Below are 18,123 nucleotides of genomic sequence, written 5' to 3'. Positions count from 1 at the left end.
TACGTTGGAGGCATGTTTAATCATTGGACCGTGCCAAATCAAAAAGTGCTCCCTTATCCTCCCCCATCCTCTCCCAAACCCCACCACTGCTTCAACTGATTCCAGAATGTATATTTTTTACAAATCTTACTCGTGTCCAGCTTTAAATTATACATCAATGCATCTTTCCAATCCATAACAACTCCGTTGGGAGTGAGGCATCAATCAATTTTTTTTACAAATCGCTCTCCTTGCCACAAGCATCATATAAAACAACAGCTTAGAGCCATCCCTACTTATCCGCTGAGGTCCTATAAAACATCCAAAAAACACAAGCGAGTTGCTTACCTTGAGTATTATAGAGTGTATTTCACTAATAGCGTCACCAACCTCTACCCAGAACTTGCTGAGCTTGGGACATTCCAGGAACATATGGACCTCGTCTACCGCCAGGGTCCCACACTTTATGCATCCGACCATATTGCCCTGATCCTTTCTAGAAAGCTTTGCTGGTGTCCAGAAAACTCTGTGAATTGAAAACAAATGATAACGCAGCAGGCTTGACAATATTATATAAAAGTGTAGTAGATACTTGCCATAATTCTTTGTGCTGGTGCTCCGGCAAGCACTCTCCCCATAGCTCCTCTGGTAAGGTGAAATCACCGTCCACGATATCCATAAATAGCCAGTACCATCTGGCCACCTCCTTCTTCAACGGGATTTCCAGGTGCCATTGATCTTCCAACTCATTTGTGCCTCCCAACCCCACTTTTAAATCCTTTGCCCAGCTGATAATCTGAAGGTACTTGAATTTAGACAAGTTACCCCCCTACTTCCCCATTCAGCTTTTCAAATGATCTAACCTCTCCATTATAGCAAAATTGTCCCCAATATAAAAAACCTGCAGCCTTTAAGGGGGTTGCCAATGCATCCTTGGTCCGCTCCGGTGACCCTGGGGAGTCCCAAATAGAGGCCTTATTACTATAATACAACAGTTTTGTGGCTCTCGTGATCGCATACCACATCCTCGCTAAATCTTTTAACACCTTAAATTTTATTTTCTTGAAGTGCTTAGGGTCACCAAACTTACACATAAAACTTGTTTTGTAACTCATTATCCTCTGCCATTGTGATCAGAGCCTGCCCCAGCTCAGACCGACGTGGGTGATTAAAGGTCTCCTTTGCATTCTTCAAAAAGAAGGCCCACGCATTGTATTGCATATCTGGCACAGCCAACCCTCCTTTTTCTTTCCTCCTTCTCAGTTTTTTCCAAGAAATACATACACCATAGATGCCCAAATGAAGCTGCTAATTCTTCCTTGAAGTTTCCTTAAAGAATCCTTGCTAAACATGAATAGTATTGAATTGAAGATAAATGTAAACTTGGGGACAATCACCATCTTAATTAAATTAACCCGACCAATAATAGTTAAAGGTAGATTTAACCATTTGTTTCTGCAAGTTTATTTATATCCTGTGTTATAGTAATCCCTAAGTATTTAACCTCCTCCTTAGTTACAGGACTACCTACTTCCATATTCCAAACCATCACCTCCGTCTTTCGATTATTAACTGCATACCCCGAAATACTCCCAAAATCTCTCATCAGTTCTTCCAATACCAAATTAGTCTGGGTTAGATTAGAAGTATAAATCATCAGGTCATCTGCATACAAGGACACTTTCATAGAAAAATTCCCAATCACAAAGGGGAGAATTTGCTTATCATTCCTAATTCTAGTAGCAAGTGGCTCAATATACAAGTCAAACAGTAGTAGGGATAACGGACACCCCTGCCACGTACCCCTTCCTATCTTAAACGAGGAAGTGAGATCACCATTAACCACAATTCTTGCACAGGGATAAGATACATTTTTTGTAACGTCCTAATAAAGTGTCCCCCAAGATTATAACCTTCACATACCGTATTTAAATATTCCCAGTTAACTCCATCAAAAGCTTTGGTTGCATCAACCATAACAACTGCTAGAGGGGAGTGACATGTGGTGGCCAAATCGACAGAGGCTACCAACCCATGTGTCAAATCCTGCATATGTCGTCCTTTCAAAAACCCATTCTGATCATTAGAATCAGAGCATTAGAATTATCTCTTTTTGCCACTATTTTCCCTCTAAGGGGAACCCTTGGACTCTGTGCATGCTGTTTCTTACTTTGAAATAGTACATACAGATGTAGGTTTAGGGACCACAGCATAGGTAGTGCACCCATAGGTGCACCGCTGAGGTGCCCAGTGTCATTTTAAATTAAAGTTATATGTAAATTCGACTTTGGAATTAAAAGTAGTTCCAAAGTCTTAAACTACCTTATTTTTACATATAAGTCACCCCTAAGGTGTGCCCTATGTGCCCCTAGGGATGGGTGCCATGTAACTAGAAGTAAGGACCTTATAAAAATAGTTTTATAAGCCCTGGGGAGGTAAAAACAGCCAAAGTTGTTTTTCCCTCATTGTAGTGAATGGCCTCCGTAGGCTAGAATGGGGAGACTTTATTTTAATTTTAAAAGTCCCCTTAAGTAATGGATACCAAGAGTTTGGTATCAAATTAATTGCTATAATAAATCCTACAACTTCCAGTTGTTTGGATTTAATAGAACTTGTTCAGGTAAAGAGTTTTCAACTTTACCTGAAAAGTTGCAATTTCAGCCATGCATTGTTTTTGCTGCTGTGCTCTGATTGGCAAGGCTGCCTTGATGAGGTGTGAAGTGGCCTGGCTTCACACATCGATGTGCCTGTGGGAGGGAATCTCCCCTCAGCAGATGGTGAGGCAGGAAGAGGGAGGGCTGCCAAACTGGTCTTCGAATGCAGAGAAGGACATTTGGAGCAACCCAGCAACACCCCCACATCCTGCAACCCCAGACAACTAGGTGCCCCCTTGATTAGATTAGGAGAGGGGGGTGTGTTTATGATTTTTAGCCACACCAGTGGGTGGGCTCAGCCAGATATAACCTCCAAAAATCATTTTCAGCCATGATGGGTTTTTGAGGAATGTTGCCTCCTGGGATTGATTTTTGCCACACTTCCCAGGAAGTGGTCATCACAGGGGGAAGGACCCTGCACCTGACTGGGGAATCAGGACCCTCCTGTTTTTCACCCAGAAGCAAGGATAAAACTGGCAGATCTGCACCCACACCTCAGTTCCCTACCACATCCAACAAGGAAGAACCAAAGGAGAAGAAGGACTGCCCTGCTGGACCCCTGGCCTGCACCTGGAACCTGCACCCAGAAGGACTGCACCAGCTGCACACTTGGGCTTCACCACAAGAAGGACTTTGCCTGGCTTCAACTGGTTCAAGGAGGGACTCCCTGTTTGCTACAGGTGAAAAATTGCTAACCAGAGTCCCCTGCACAAACTGCTGAAGAAATCAACCAGCTGACCACTGTCCAGTGGCCAAAAAGGAGTTTGTGCCAGGTGCATTCTGGGAGTTGTAGTCCGCACCTCCAAGGATCATCTCAGAGCTTCTGGACCCTTGGGGTGAGCTTTGGACCCCAAAAGAACCTTAACAAAACATCTGGGAGAAGCCCCAGAAGTTTGGAGTACTTTTGAAAAAAAGCTCCATAGAGGGACCGACCCGCCGCAGCAACTCTAGCCGGCTTGCCTCAACCGCGACCCGGCCTGATTTTCAGGTTCGTCCCAGTAAAGAAAATCTCTGAAAAAGAGACTAAGTCCGAAGGTAAAAAGTTGCCCGGGACATCCCAGCTAGCGTATCTGAGGAGGGCTCCAAGGACGTCAGATCAAGATCCAGGTTTACCCCGGTCGAAGGATTTTCACCTCAAAAAAACGACTAAGTCTGAAGGAAAAATCTCCACCAAGGGCTCCCGCGACGCGTATCCGGGGAAGAGTTCAAGGAGGTCGGATTGGACTGGCAGGTTCGTACCGCTGAAGAAAATCTTCAGAAAAACAACTAAGCCCGAAGGTAAACTTTTGACCGAGGCCTCCCGTGAGCTGTAGCCGAGCAGAGCTCCATCGCGGTCGGCCTTAAAAACTTTGACTTTGCCCCGGTCGAGGTGCAACCAGATGACCCAATTGGCATTTTTTGTTTCTAGGCGCTAAAAAACTGTAATTTTTCCAAATTCATATCTCTAGTTCCCCTTATTCGATTTTATTCGTTTTTGTGTCATTTTAAAGATAAAAATATAATCTATTTTTATAAATTGGTTTTGGTTTTTTAAACTGTTTCCTGTGTTTTATTTAATTACTGTTTGGTGATATTTGAATGCTTTACACTCTGTCTCCTAAGTTAAGCCTTGTCGCTCGTTGCCAAGCTACCAAGGGTTGAGCTGGGTTTGATATACCGAGACCTAACTGGACCTAAGTGGAGGTTAGTGGCCTATTGCTAAGTGTAGGTACTTACCTGCCATTACCAATAACCCATTTTCCAACACCAAGTCTTCTCAATATATTGATTCTTTTCCCCAGCTCCCATTGTTTATTTGAAAGTAATAGATGCAAGGTCCGACCTAACCTCAAATGGAGCACCATTCACCGAGAGTGACTTCTTCAATGCCATCTCCAAAATGCTTTCCTTAAGCCCATATGTAAGGAAGTAAACCAAGATTTTCCTTGGCCTGTCCCTGTTGGGGGGCATTTTTGCGGGGACCCTATGTACCCTTTGAATGTCTTTTGCAATGTCGACTCCAGCATCATCAAATTTTATTTCTTGGATTATTAATTTTACCACAAATCCCTTCAGGTCATCTCCCTCCAATCCCTCGGGGACTCTGAGGAACCTCAAGGTATTTCTCCTTTGATTGTTTTCCAAGGATTCCAGCTTAGCCAGCACCCCTGCTTCTCCTGATTTCAAACCTCTTATATGCTCTTTATTTTCCTCCACAACTGCCCTCAGATCGCCAACCTCTTCCTCCAAGGCAGCTGTCTGACCTGCCAAATCGTCTATTTTTTTGCCAAGATCTTCACACAAACTCCTGATCTCCTCTTGATTAGATTTAGAAGTTTTAAAACCGTCCTTCAATTCCATGGCTAGGGCCTTCAACATATCTGTAACAGAGTCACTGGGTAGATTTACATCCCCACCCCCATTCAAGGGGTCAAGTTCCCCTCCAGCCTGTATGTCCGCTTGACTGACCACCTGTCCTCCTCCAGTAAATCCGTCTTCCCTAAAGCGGGTTCCAGGGATATTTTGTTGCGTCGAGTCCCCATTAACTGCTGAGATAGATATTTCCCCCCTTCCTAGCAAGGGCAGTCCTGCCTCTGTCCCTTGCGCACTTGACATTTTCGGGGTTCCGGGTAACACCCTAAAATAAGTACTTAATGAGGGGGTGACCTTTATTTTCTTATTTGTAGCGGAACCTAAGTTACTTAGAATACCTTTCCTCTTACCTAAATTATTAGTTTGCTCTTCCTTACTCCTCACCGTAGTGTGCTTCTGAGAATTCTCGCCGGTTTCTACTTCTATCCGCTTTTTCGTCGCCTTCGCGCTCTGTAGGGAATAGGCTACCCCACCGCTGCCACCCCTAACTCCTATCTTCCCTTCTGGCCCGGCTTAGAGCCACCCCCTCTGCCTTATCCACCATGGGACCTTGAAATGCCGGAGAAATAACGTTATTCCTTACTTGCAGTCCGATATTTATAACACAAAAACTACCTCCCACACTCCTTCGGCGTTCTTGCTCACTTCTTGCAGCCCCAAATGTAGAAAATGCCTTCTCACCTTCTCCTAAGTCTTTTCCTTTGCCTTTGCCAATGCAGCTGGTGCTGACTCTGCCACACCTCCCCTGGAAGTGAATCCTTGCTACTGCCTCCCTCCTTCTGAACACCAAGAGCCAGCTCTCAGCAGGGGCACCACCCGCTTCGGGTTGTAAATGCTCCGTGCCCCCGCCACCTTCCAAAAAAAGAAAAAACCATCCCTCGGTCGAAATTACAGTCACGCTGCCTCCTCCGACCCCCCGGTAAGTGGCTATTGTTCAAATCGCATTCCGCGCGTTACGCACTCTGAGCCCTGCTGTGCCCTGCTGTGCCCTCCGTGCCCGGCGCCTCAGCTTGCCGCCATGTTCTCCCCAGCCTCCCAGGCCCGCATGCATACACATCGGGCTTTATGTATTTTATCTTCTTATGTATTGTGCGGAGTTCTGGGCTTGGTGGTTTATTCTATTTTTATATTTTAGGACTGTTTTATACTTTTAGGCAGGAACGCTTTCTTTTTAATATGTAATGTGTGTCCTAATCACAGTGTGTTTTTAAGCATGTATTCAGCTTTTGATTGCATTTGTATTTTATTTCTTGTTTCCTTTTTAATTTTATTGGATTTTATTATCTGTACAATTAACTATTCATTCATTATTACTGTTATATGTTAGCAAATCACCAAAATAAAAGAGGACCCTACATAAGAATGTTAAATAAATACAATAAATAAAAAAGCACTAACTTTTTTATTAGATTGTGCTTTTCAAGGTTGAAAGTGTAAAACATGCACACAACAATACCCTTAAGCCTTAAATGCTCACAGGTGCAGTCGCGAAATGTGATAAACTGTAAATAATACAAAATTTGTCAGTGACTTTATAAAAATGTCATATTATTGTAGTCCAAACATTACATAACACACATTTTTGGCAAATATATCAATTATTAAAAACGATCATGTTACATTAATCATATAGAGTATCAAAAAATCATACAGTGTTCTAACTAATAAGCAATTTGTGAAACCTCTCTCACTGTGCAGTCATACCCACAGTCACACTTTTAGAAGCAGCCTCTGATTACTCCCAAGTCCTAACCAGTATGTTTTTTTAGTTTAGGGCGTAAATCTTGATTTCTGGAGGCCATAGCCAATAGACTTACTGGTTTAGTTGTTGATGTACGTTTCTGTGGCGAAGTAACTTTGTCAACACTTTCTTCAGGAGAACAATAAAAAACAACCCTAAAACAACTATGAAGGTTTCACAAATCAAATGGACAAATTGACTAGGTAGCTGTCCTCCATCCAAACGTGCTCATGATACTGGCTCAAATGATCTGGTTTCCTGCCTTTGAAACTTGTGACTTGTCATGTTCATGGTTTAAACTCTGCTGCAAATTACTTGTCTTCTTTCAGTGGACCAACTTTCACATTGCAATTGTTAAACACTCATTGTACGCAGCATAGTTCAACACAGATAACATTTTTAAGTATTTAGTAGATAGACCACCACCACCTCAGTAGATATGGGAAAGTTCAATAATTTTTCAGTAGCCAATCATGTGCTATTTAGAAGAACTATTTAGATTTTTTTTTTTTTAGGGAATGAAAATGATCAGGTATTAATAATTTAAAATTGTTGGTTGTGTAGGTCGTAGCAGCATTTATTTTGCAAAAGTGTTGCCAGTAAAAGTTTTTTTTCCAATTTAACTTTATTCGGTACAAAGACCATAAAAGCACATAAAAAGAAACACATAAAAAAAATTAAAACAAATTGCATGACATCATACAATACAAAAACAAACGATCAAATCCATTAAAGTCACCTAGAAAACAATAAAATATAATATATATACATTAAACATGACCCAAGTAATTGAGCAATTTACAAAAGGATGAATCCCAGTAAATATTAGTATATCTTTAGCACAGGGTAAACAAAATACACAATACTAACCCTGGAAAAAAAAAAAACACACATTTTTCCTCTGACTTTAGCTCTCCTAGCAACGATTGCCTACAAAGGTGGTGCAGGGGTTGTAAACCATTAAGAGCTATCAGAATCAACTCTTAATCCACAACACTGCCTATAGCACCTTACATCCATGATCAAACCTAATAAAAGTATCATATCAATCAATACAATGCGGCCTGATCATTTAAAAAAAAAAATTTCAAACCAACAACAAAATCAATAAGTTCTAGTGAAACCATAAGGGGTTTTGATACTCAAAGTAATTTTGTTAGCAACAACCTAGGCAGTCATTAGATTTACTCATTATCAGCGCCCCTTTGTGAATTGGTCTTAGCCACAAACTTAGTTACTCAAGCGATTCTAACCTCAACATTTTGGACGCTTATGCCATACAGAGACAAGGAATCGGCTTACTGAGTATACAACTGGCTCTGCAGGGTCTGTCCTAAATAAACGCAGTGCCACCTGAAAGCTTGCAATCCCTAGAAATAAGAAGAGAGGTCGGAGCCATTGACGTCTTGCTTCGCAGTAGCCTGGACAGACAATAATAATATGATTAATCGACTCCGAAGCCAACCCACATACAAGACATAAAGCAGATACACACCCCTCAGACCAAGTGCTATACAAATGTCCAAATGAAAACACCCATGCACAAATCAGAGGTAAAGGCCCTTAGGCAGAGGGGGAGATATAATGTCCAGGAGGGGCTCAAACAACGGAGCAGCTTTAACATCTAGGAATCTCTCTGTTAAGTGGCCCAAATTGGTTCTAGAATGTAGGTGCTCCAAAATCTAGCACCAACATGCCGACCTGACAACCTGCTTATCCACCTTATGAATCCGCTCTGGATTACCCAAAGTACCAATAACTTTAGCCTCCTACTCTAGTTATAAACAAGCCTCAACCAAGGTGTTTTGAGGGCCTGGTCGTGTCTTAATAAATCCTGTAAACTATTTTTGTATATATTCAATTCAGGGGTCGCCCAAATGCGCACCCAGTAGAGGAGAGGTTTCTACTGGGCAAGGTCAGACACCCCATTGATGACTAGATCATGGTGCAGGGGGACGAGTGGTGTACTAACAGAAGTGGCCACTAGGGCCCTAATAAAATTGTTTTCAGAAACTGCCAGCCTGTGTATGTTTATGTACCCCCAAATTTCACCTCCTCTGATGGCCGCATTCAAAGCCTTAGCACGATAGGCATCAAGAACAGGTGATACTGATCGAGTGAAAGTTGCTTTAAAGAAACATAAGATGGCACTAGACCTATGTGTCAGCATGAGTGAACTCTTTGCAATTTGGGAATCCCACCTAAACTTATCTGTCAGAGTGACTCCCAAGTAGTCAAAACACGACACCCTTTCGAGCTTTGCACTGCCCACCCTGACACAATTAGTTCTAGAAGAGTTCTTACTAAAGACCATGTATTTAGTTTATGTGCAGTTTCTCTCTAAGCCCCTGTCCACTCAAAGTAACAGAAACTTAATCAATACATTTTGGAGACTTATAGGTGACTTAGAAATTAACAAGTCATCTCCAAAAGGAAGAATCAGAATTTGTTCCCTGTTTATGGTGGATGAAAAGTTGACACACTGCCTCAGGGGCTCGGTTACATCATTCAGGTGGCAGATGTTCAACATGGGTCTGACAAATGGTGTGAGCCTCCGTAACCTCAGCTTCTGCCCTCTGTGCCGAATCCGTGGGTCCAGTCACTCTTGTGGATCCAGGAAGAAGTTTCACACCACTGTGCAAACTAACATCTCATCCTATTAATCCTTTTAAGTTCTATATCAATCTTCCCTAAACACTTGATTATTGGTTTCAGCTTTAAATACAGGGCAGTAATTATCACATCTGTCAACGTATCAATCGAAAATACCTGAGCATGCTCCAACTCTAACACGTCTCCTTTTGGTAACACCTTCTACCTAATGGACTGAGTAGAGTTGTCCATCTGTTGTTTTGATGACCTGGCGGGCTCCTGCCTCTTCCTTTTCCCTTCCCGCTTGTCATCATCAGGCCTGCAACCGGGGGCTGCAATTACAGCCACAGGCTGCAAAGGAACAGGGGCCTGTGTGTGTGTGTGTGTTGGGGGGGGGGGGTTTGATGGGGAATTTGTTGCCTCAGAGTGCAGGAACGTTATATTTGTGTCCAAATCTGGAGGCACATCCTTAGGTACACTCAATGGAGGGAAGCGCTGGGATGTAACAGAGAGACGTTGCTCGGCCAACTCTATCTCTTTGTTGATAATACCCACTGTGAGAGACAAAACGTTGTCCATGCTTGTTTGTTGAGGTCCAGGTATGATGTTAGAAGCAGCCTTCCATTTGCATAAGTTAGTCTTAGGCATGTTAAAATATCACAAGTCACCACAAACTAAGAAACGCCTAACCAAAACCAGGGCGCTCAAACAAAGTCCCTTTTACCTTAATGATGATCACCAGGCAAAAGTAACACCCAGCCAAGAGAAAGGGGCCAGCCCGGCCTCATTCGGCCACAGACGGGTCTGCTCTTGGCCCGGTCCTCACCCAGGCGCTTCCCATGCCGCGGGTGTAGAACGTCTAATTTGAAGCACCTCCTGGAGCGCACAAATCAGGCCTCCACCGCGGGTGTAGTTGGGGGTTGGAGTCCCTCTCCAACAGGATGCAAGGAACATACAGTACAAATGTGTTCAGGATGTTACTGCACACCCTATCGGTCCAGTTACTACTGGTTTTGCTTTTCTCTCCACTCTGTTGTAGGCGTCTTCTCCTGCTGGTTTCATCTGGGTCCACTACGGGGAGGGGAATCTCACCCGACCTCGAAAAAGAGATAGGATACAGGACTCAGGTAAGGTTCACTCTTTGTGGGTAGGAAAAAGGGAGGGTAAGTGCCAATGAGGGTCTGGGTGATCTTTGGAAACAATCAGTGCCATGCTTAGGTAATAGCAAATTAGGGCAACTCAGGTGCTTCCTACTGGTAGAGCCCTAAGTGATCACTCGTGTCTGGATTATCACAACATGGCCCAAAACATGCAGGCGCTGGTGTTACACTATCATCACCCACATCACCACCACAGGCCAGTGTTTACAACATTTTCCGCATTCTCCTCCACTGGTGTACTCGGTCCACCCCATCTCCAATGCCCGAGAAATCGCTACCGTATCTTTGTTAGCTCCTGGGACGTGGCCGGCATGTGTCGTCTTGTATATGCTCCTCGGCTAGCAGCATGTTCCCTCCTTTTGGCTCTCCGCTCGGGACGTTCCTGCAACGCGCTCTCTGAAGTCCGGTCGGCATCAGCTACGGTCAGAATGCTCGGCGTCTCCCTCACGACTTGCTCCCTCCCCGGGGTCACTGAGAGGATAGCTTTTTAGAACTGCATTCTTTGGAACTGGATAGCAAATCTGTCCACAGGCTCTTTCATGTAGTATTATTGCTTGGTCTCAAAAAGGATGCACTGTCACAGTAGTCCTTAACATATGAATTTATTTATGATAAAATGAAATAACAGGGCTACCAAGACTTCTACATTGACGAACCCAATAAGTTTACGCTATATCCGTAAATTAATACTTGGCTAGTGTCCCCGTATGGTGACAAAGGCATTATGAAGGTCACTTTTTCAAAGCATTCCAAAAAGAGACTGCTCTGTCCTGTCAGTATTACACTTCTGTAATCTGAAGTTGTGCCTCTTACAACAGACATGAGTGAGAAATATATACTTCTTTGTCCAGATGTTCCAGCATCAAAAATCTGAAGTCTGGCGCCTGACAGAAATATTTTGCTTCTATTATGTGATTTGAGGAGAAAGAAGTTCATTGTGAAACAAACTGCATTTTACTGTGGAACCTTTAATCAGGTGCATCATGAATTAAATGACATTTCACAAATGGTGATGCCACTCATTAACATTTATAAATACTAAACCTTTGCCTTCCTCTAACATTGTGTATTAGTTTTACTCACCTGTCTGAGGTCTTTCAATACTTGCTCATCCATACCTTCCTCTGCGAAAATCTCACGCACATTTTCTATCACATCCTCAATAATGGATCTGTATAGTTTAGGCTACAGAAAAATAAATATTCAGTATTTATTCATAACCACTTTTATAACTATAAACAACTGAGTCACAGATAAAAAGTTTATATGTGTTTATTATGTACTACATCAAGTTTGCAATGGCTATTCTAAAGCTCTGGTATCCTACAGATAAGCTTTGATTAACTTGCCTAGGGTGAGATTTCCACAACCCTGAAAAGACTGACATTTCCAGTAGCCTTTTTTACCTGCTAGAACCACGATTCTAACCATTAGGACAAAATAGAGGCCAAACATGGTATTTTAGGAGCATCTATAACGTCTACAGTTCAAACCTTAGAAGAACTAGTACTGCCAGTGTTACACTCGTTTGAAAGATTTTCTGAGAGCCACTCAACATACTTGAGCATTACTCCCTAAATCATAACTCCTTGAATTTCATAAACTGACTTTGGTTAAAGGTAGACAGAATTAAAGATCAGTCCACACTTTAACCTCACCCATCGAAGCTCAGGGAAACTTCCAATAATCTCCTATCTTGTAACCTTCATTTAGAATGGCCCTTTAATCCATCAGGAAAAATAGACTTCAGTCTTGAGATTATAAAAATTAGTGTACTTCAAGAAAAGCCACAACATATGCTTATAATGGAGAGTGGTTTAGTCTTACCATAAATCATATAAACAATTCTTTATTAAACTGAAAATGCTTTGTTCTATAGGTACACTAAGAAGAACGTTTTATATGTTGGAAATGTTTCCCATGGAAAGGTAAAAGCCCAGTGGGTGGTTATCAATCACCAGGCTACATAAAGTTTCAGTTTTAGATCAAATTGGTGATCATTCCTAGTTTATACACACAGTAGACATCGATAAATATTTATCTCTTTCTCCTAAGAGCAGCTCAGTGGCCGCAGCATGTGTTCTATCTAGGCTCAACAACAGTAACCTTACTTGGGGATGCATGCATAACTTCTGGTGAAGGTTCAAAAAGTGACTTTAGTAGCATAAGCAAAGAGAAAAGAACATTCAACTAGTTCTCAGATTCCCAGAGAGCTTTGCACAGGCTGATGGTTCTGCAAACAGTAAAGTATAAGTGTGTGAATTACTTACCAGTAAGCTTCTTTACTCCAAGTCATTGGCTTCCTCCTCACAGTACGAGAACCAGTCTCCTGTCCACTGCTCCTTTATGTTTCTTGCCCTGAACTGCATACTTTGGGCAGCAGTGGGTGTGGTGGAACCTGGAAGGTTACAATTACTGGTCTAGCTCCAGTTCTAGAATACCTGGAGAAAGAGCAACTTTTCCCCCAAATGTTTCAAGAGGTTTATTTACTACTATTACTCCAGTCTTGGAATGATTTGGGGAGTTATACATTCCCCAACTATTTTTAGGAAAAGTTGAAAAGTAGTAATGTGGAATTGGAGAAAGTTCTGTCCTGAGGGAGTTGCTCAGGGCAGAAAAAAATAGGAGTCGGTAGGCCCTTGCTGATGCCAACCGTCTCTGCATTAAGGATTAGAGACAGAAGGTCAGTTTCTGTTGTCTCAGAGGAGGGAGAAATACTGCCTTGGATCCAAATTGAATAGGGCACTGATGCACTGAAGGTGGAATTTTCTCCATGTTCAGTAGGAATTTATGATCTATTAACATCTTGCACACCTGAGACACTGCTTCCGATGCCTTGGAGAAAGAAGAATCACACATTAGCCAATCATCCACGTATGGAAAGAAATGACCAAAGCATCAGGAATAGCCACCAGCAGAGCGAATGTCTTTGTAAATATTCTTGAGGCTGAAGAAAGTCTGAAAGGCAGGACACAGATATGAAAATGGTCTCCAACGACCATAAACCTCAGGAATCTTTTGGAATCTGTATGCATCAGAATGTACAGTTAATCATCTAATAAGTCCAAGGAGGCCAGAAAGATCCCTGGGAGGACAAGATGGATTCTCGCCCGAACAGTTTCCAACTTCATCCTTAGATACAGATATATTGATTTAACTTCTTTAAATTCAAATTCGGACAAATGTGCCCTGATGCTTTCTGGACCAGGAACATAAACCCTGTCCTCTCTCTTCCCCTGGAATGTTCTTACTGCTTTCTTTATCAAAAGGTCCAGAATTCCCTGAAACAGAGTATCCTGGAAGCGAGGACACCTCGAAACCAGAGTTGGACAGAAAAGGTTTTCTGAGCTAGAGGCGAAAGCTATTCTGTACAACTCTGACCTAATTTGTAGAATTTAAGAGTCCTTTATTGTTGTTCTCCATATGTGGGAGAAAAGTAGGAGCCTTCCTCCCACTCTCCTGGAGAAGTGATAAATTGTAAGTGGAAGGGTGGACTATAATCTGGCCCCAGGATTTGTCAGACAATGAGCCACCCCAGCCATGACTCCTGCCTTGAAAAGACTGGTTCCCAACTCTTGGGGAATAGAATGAGTGCTTGTAACCAAATCTTACACTGTAGGAAGGACACAAGAGAGCCATCAACTTCCTGACTTCAGCCTACTTCCTAACTAGGCTTTTAAGTTGTGGGTCAAACAGCTTGCCACCAGTAAAAGAAATGCATGACACCAGCAATTTATGGGAGTTGTGGCCTTCCAGTTCTGCAACCATAGATGTCTGCTTGCAAAAATAGCTGATATCGAGGCCGATGTTGTAGCACACAAGCCGTCAAAGCAGCAGTGGCTCCTCCGCTATAGCATAGGAGTGTCGCCCCCTTCACCCACCAGCAGCAACAACTGCAAATTGAAAAATAAAAACGACAATAAACAATGTTGATCATCATTTTGATATTTTTAAAGGGGTGGGGCAATAGGCATGACGAGCATGTCGAGTGGGGCCATGGGCATGACGAGCAGAGGGGAGTAGTGTGCACTTCCCTCAATGTGCATGTGTGTTTGGTCAGCAGTCTCAGGACGGCCAAACACATGCACAGAGCTCTCCCCAACCTGGTACTGTATTGCAGGGTTGGAATTAGCAGGCCCATGCTCCCAGCACCAAGCCAGGGTGCTCCGGCAAATCCTAAAGTTGCTCTCATACTGCCAGCAGCATGAGAGCAGCTTTAGGATTGGCCACAGGGCAGGCTAGGAGCCTGTGCCTGCTGTGAGGACTGCTGAGCGTCAAGGCGGTGAGTCAGGTAAGTTTCTTTTTTTTTTTTGTTTTTTTTCCCCAATACTTTTTGGGGGGCTCCCTGCCCTTTTGCCCACACAGGAGACATTGGAGATATCGGACAAGAATCTCACCTTTTTTTCTATCATGACAGCTTTACAGTACCTGCTTGGAAGTCATACAACAGCGATCGGACTGCATATGTGGCATAAGCGTCAGTGGATATGGCATTATTCAAGGCTGCGTAGGGTCGTCTAATTACTCCATCCACTTTTTTGTATGATACACTCAAAGCAGAGACATCCTTGGAGACAATATTCCCTCCTGACGACATGCCAGCTACCAACGTGTCCAGCTTCACCTGAGCTGGGAATTCTTTGTGGAATCCAGCCAGGATGTTACTTTTCACCAAGAACCTTGGAAAACGAGGGTTTCTCTACATCTTCGTATTCTCTGGATAGTAAATTTCTAATTGTTTCTTGAATGGACAAAAAAAAAAAAAAAAAACACAGTATCTTTGCATCTCTACTGAGAAAAAAAAAATGTCTTTGCCAGCAACAGATGATGGCTTCAGCAGAGGAAAAATAGCCGGGACCTGTCTAATGACCAACGCATCGGCCTCTGTGTTCCACCTCCTTGCTAGAAACATCAATATCCATATCCTGAAGAGAGGTTGAGGGCTTTTCTTAGGAGTCAAAGGGTCCTCTCTGGACCTAAATGCTGCCTATACACTTCATTTATCATAAGCTGCGCCATATCAAACATCTGTGAATCAGACTTCTGCAGCTGCACAGACATGATGAGATTTCCCACAGAGAGAATTATCCATATGCCTTCTCTTTCAGTACTCTGCTTCCCTCCTTGTCACCACACACACAAAGCTTTATCGCGTAGGAAACCTGAATGTGGAATGTCTCACTTTATATGACTGCCAAGCAACCACTGAAGGCAGGATGTTGCGCTCACCCCCATCTTCAGGGCCACGTGGAGCAAAGAAATATGGGAGAGTTGGGCTCTGCAGGGAAAGGCAGCTTGCTGTGGCCCTATAGCTTATAAAGGTGGTTAGACAACTTAGAGTCAACATCTTTGCCCTAGATACAAGTGAGAGCAGATCCAGCTTTTCAGATCTCCTGCAGGGTTCAAAAAGCAGGTGAGGTCCTTCTTCTGTTCTTCACCAGGCCTAGTAGTATTTCTGAAGGTGCAGTCTTGGGGGTCCTTATCTATGCCTGGCATTAGCTTGCCCGCTTCATTAACTAATAGGGTAAAGGTTCCCAGGGGCAACACCTCCCATTTATGCAGCATTTCATGTGTGCACTACTGTAAACAAACCCACAGTGCCCCTCAATCATAACATTCAAGATGGAGAACCCCTTGTTTTGTTCAGAGCCTGTTTCCCCACCTACAGGGGAGGCCAGGGTAATGGGCAATCTTCACTGGTCACTCCAAACCAGTTCTGAAGCAGTTTTCCTTCCCTATTTGTTTGGTGCCTAACTGGCAGGCCAAAAGAAGGGGCCTATGCAGATGTCATCTGCTTGTGACAGAAGGTTCCTTTGACATAAAGTAAGTTTCTGGGTGCTGCCCAACTGGTCTTTCTGCCAGACGAACAAAACACCTCCCTAGCCTAGCCCTAGCCTGAAAAGCAGAATTAGCATTTAATATTGCTTCCTAGTATTTTTCTATGGACTGGCCAGCCAACTTTCCCACAATGAAAATAGTTCTTGGGATGCATTCACTGTAGGGATATGTTAAAATTAAGTTTCTGCATGTAACACTTTTAAATATCATGTCCCCTGCCTTGTGGGCTACAAGGTCTAAATAGGGGTGACATTAATATTTAAAGGAAAGGTTTTCTCCCGTCAAAATGATTAATTTTGACAGGTCGGGTTGCAGTTTTAAACTGCATTAGATGGGGGTACAGTGGAAGGCTTGGGGTCATGTTTGTCTTGTCACACTAATGGATGCGCAGTAGTTCTGTACTCCAGAGGTGACATTTCATTTTCTATGTCATGGATATACTTGAAGCACCATATGCTATGGTCTTTTAAGGAGAGTTAATTATGCCAATTGAGGTTTAGCCAATTTCACCATGGTTTATGGTCAGATGACTTGTACTGGGGCCTGGTTAACCTTGTCCCAGCAGACAGTCAAAAGGCTAGCAGCATCAGTCACAAAAAATGGAGGTGCTCATGCAACACGAGGTACTTTCTCAAAATGGAGCATACAACCTGAGACAATCATCAGCTTGTGTTCACGGTCACCCCATTTGTATTGCTACTTTCCTTTACTCTGCCAATTGAAAGACAAGAGTAAACGCAAAAATACAGTGCATGTAGTGAAAGCATTTCTTTATCTAATGTTTAGAAGAGCACCACTAATCATCAGTATATGCACAAAAAAGGAGACCATGAACAGAAATTAAAAGAAGACTGCAAGATCAGAGCATCCCAACAAAAGAAACCTGTTCTTACGATGGAGAAACACTAATAAGTAGTTCATGCTCAGAGATGACATTAAGCACTGGACATGGGTGGATTCTGAATGCTTCCTGATAATTTCAATCTGTCTTTTGGAAATGCTCTGCACAGAATCATCTTTTTGTCAGTCTTTTTGTTGTTCATGTTCATTTACTCCTGGAAGGAATAAGTGGCAATGAAAGCTCTCCGAAGATGGACTTGTATAGGAGAGAAGAAACACTAATCGTTACTGCATGCTTTAAGAAGACCTTAATTACTGAACACGAATGTTCCTAAGCAGTTTCACATATTATTAGCAAAAAGACTGCACCAGTTATACAAAAATCAAAAAGGATTGTTGTATGTACAAAATAAAGGTGGTATGTAAATAGCTGAATAAATGATGACTGAGTGTACTTTTTATATTTGAGTAGTCTCTCATGCAATGCAAGCACTACATAGGAGGAAGAAACAACTAACAGCATAAATTGAGCGCAAAATACTACTCGAAGGTGTATCCAAAGCTTAGTCTATGTGTTTAAAACAAAAAAAAATAACAAAAGGATAAGGCACATGATTATAGCGGTCTATAGCCAGACTTAAGGAAGTAAAAAGTAAATACCAGTAAATGAAAAACCTGTAGTCACTGCCTAAAACTATTACATGGACGCTGATAATCTATGAAGGAAGGATCACACTGTAATTTGACAGTGGGCCAGCATCTAGCTGCAAGCAGATGTTGCTCTGGGGGTATAAAGAACTGTTGGGGAAAGACAAAGACGGAGCTATCACTAAACCAACAAGGTAATAGAAGGAATGACTGAAGTAATCCCAGCCACTGGAGATCACCCAGGTCCCATTTTCCACACCATTTTTCACCCTCTATGCTAGAGTCCTGCAAAATTATAACAATGGCTGGTTCCCGTCTG

The 18,123-nt window shown here is 42.7% G+C and overlaps 1 protein-coding gene across 1 annotated transcript in view; it reads right to left on the bottom strand.

Moving 5' to 3' along the window:
* Window positions 1–18,123, bottom strand: part of GTF2A1L (general transcription factor IIA subunit 1 like) — a 986,845-nt gene that overhangs the window by 905,294 nt on the left and 63,428 nt on the right. Inside the window, exon 2 of the mRNA XM_069234044.1 lies at window positions 11,562–11,663. Within this exon, the coding sequence (XP_069090145.1) occupies window positions 11,562–11,663 (102 nt within the window). The remainder of the gene's footprint in view (window positions 1–11,561; window positions 11,664–18,123) is intronic.

Source organism: Pleurodeles waltl, chromosome 5 (assembly GCF_031143425.1).
Source record: "Pleurodeles waltl isolate 20211129_DDA chromosome 5, aPleWal1.hap1.20221129, whole genome shotgun sequence".
Taxonomy (NCBI): Eukaryota; Metazoa; Chordata; class Amphibia; order Caudata; family Salamandridae; genus Pleurodeles; species Pleurodeles waltl.
Note: the sequence above shows the minus strand (reverse complement) of the source record. Positions and strands in the feature narration are given on the sequence as shown.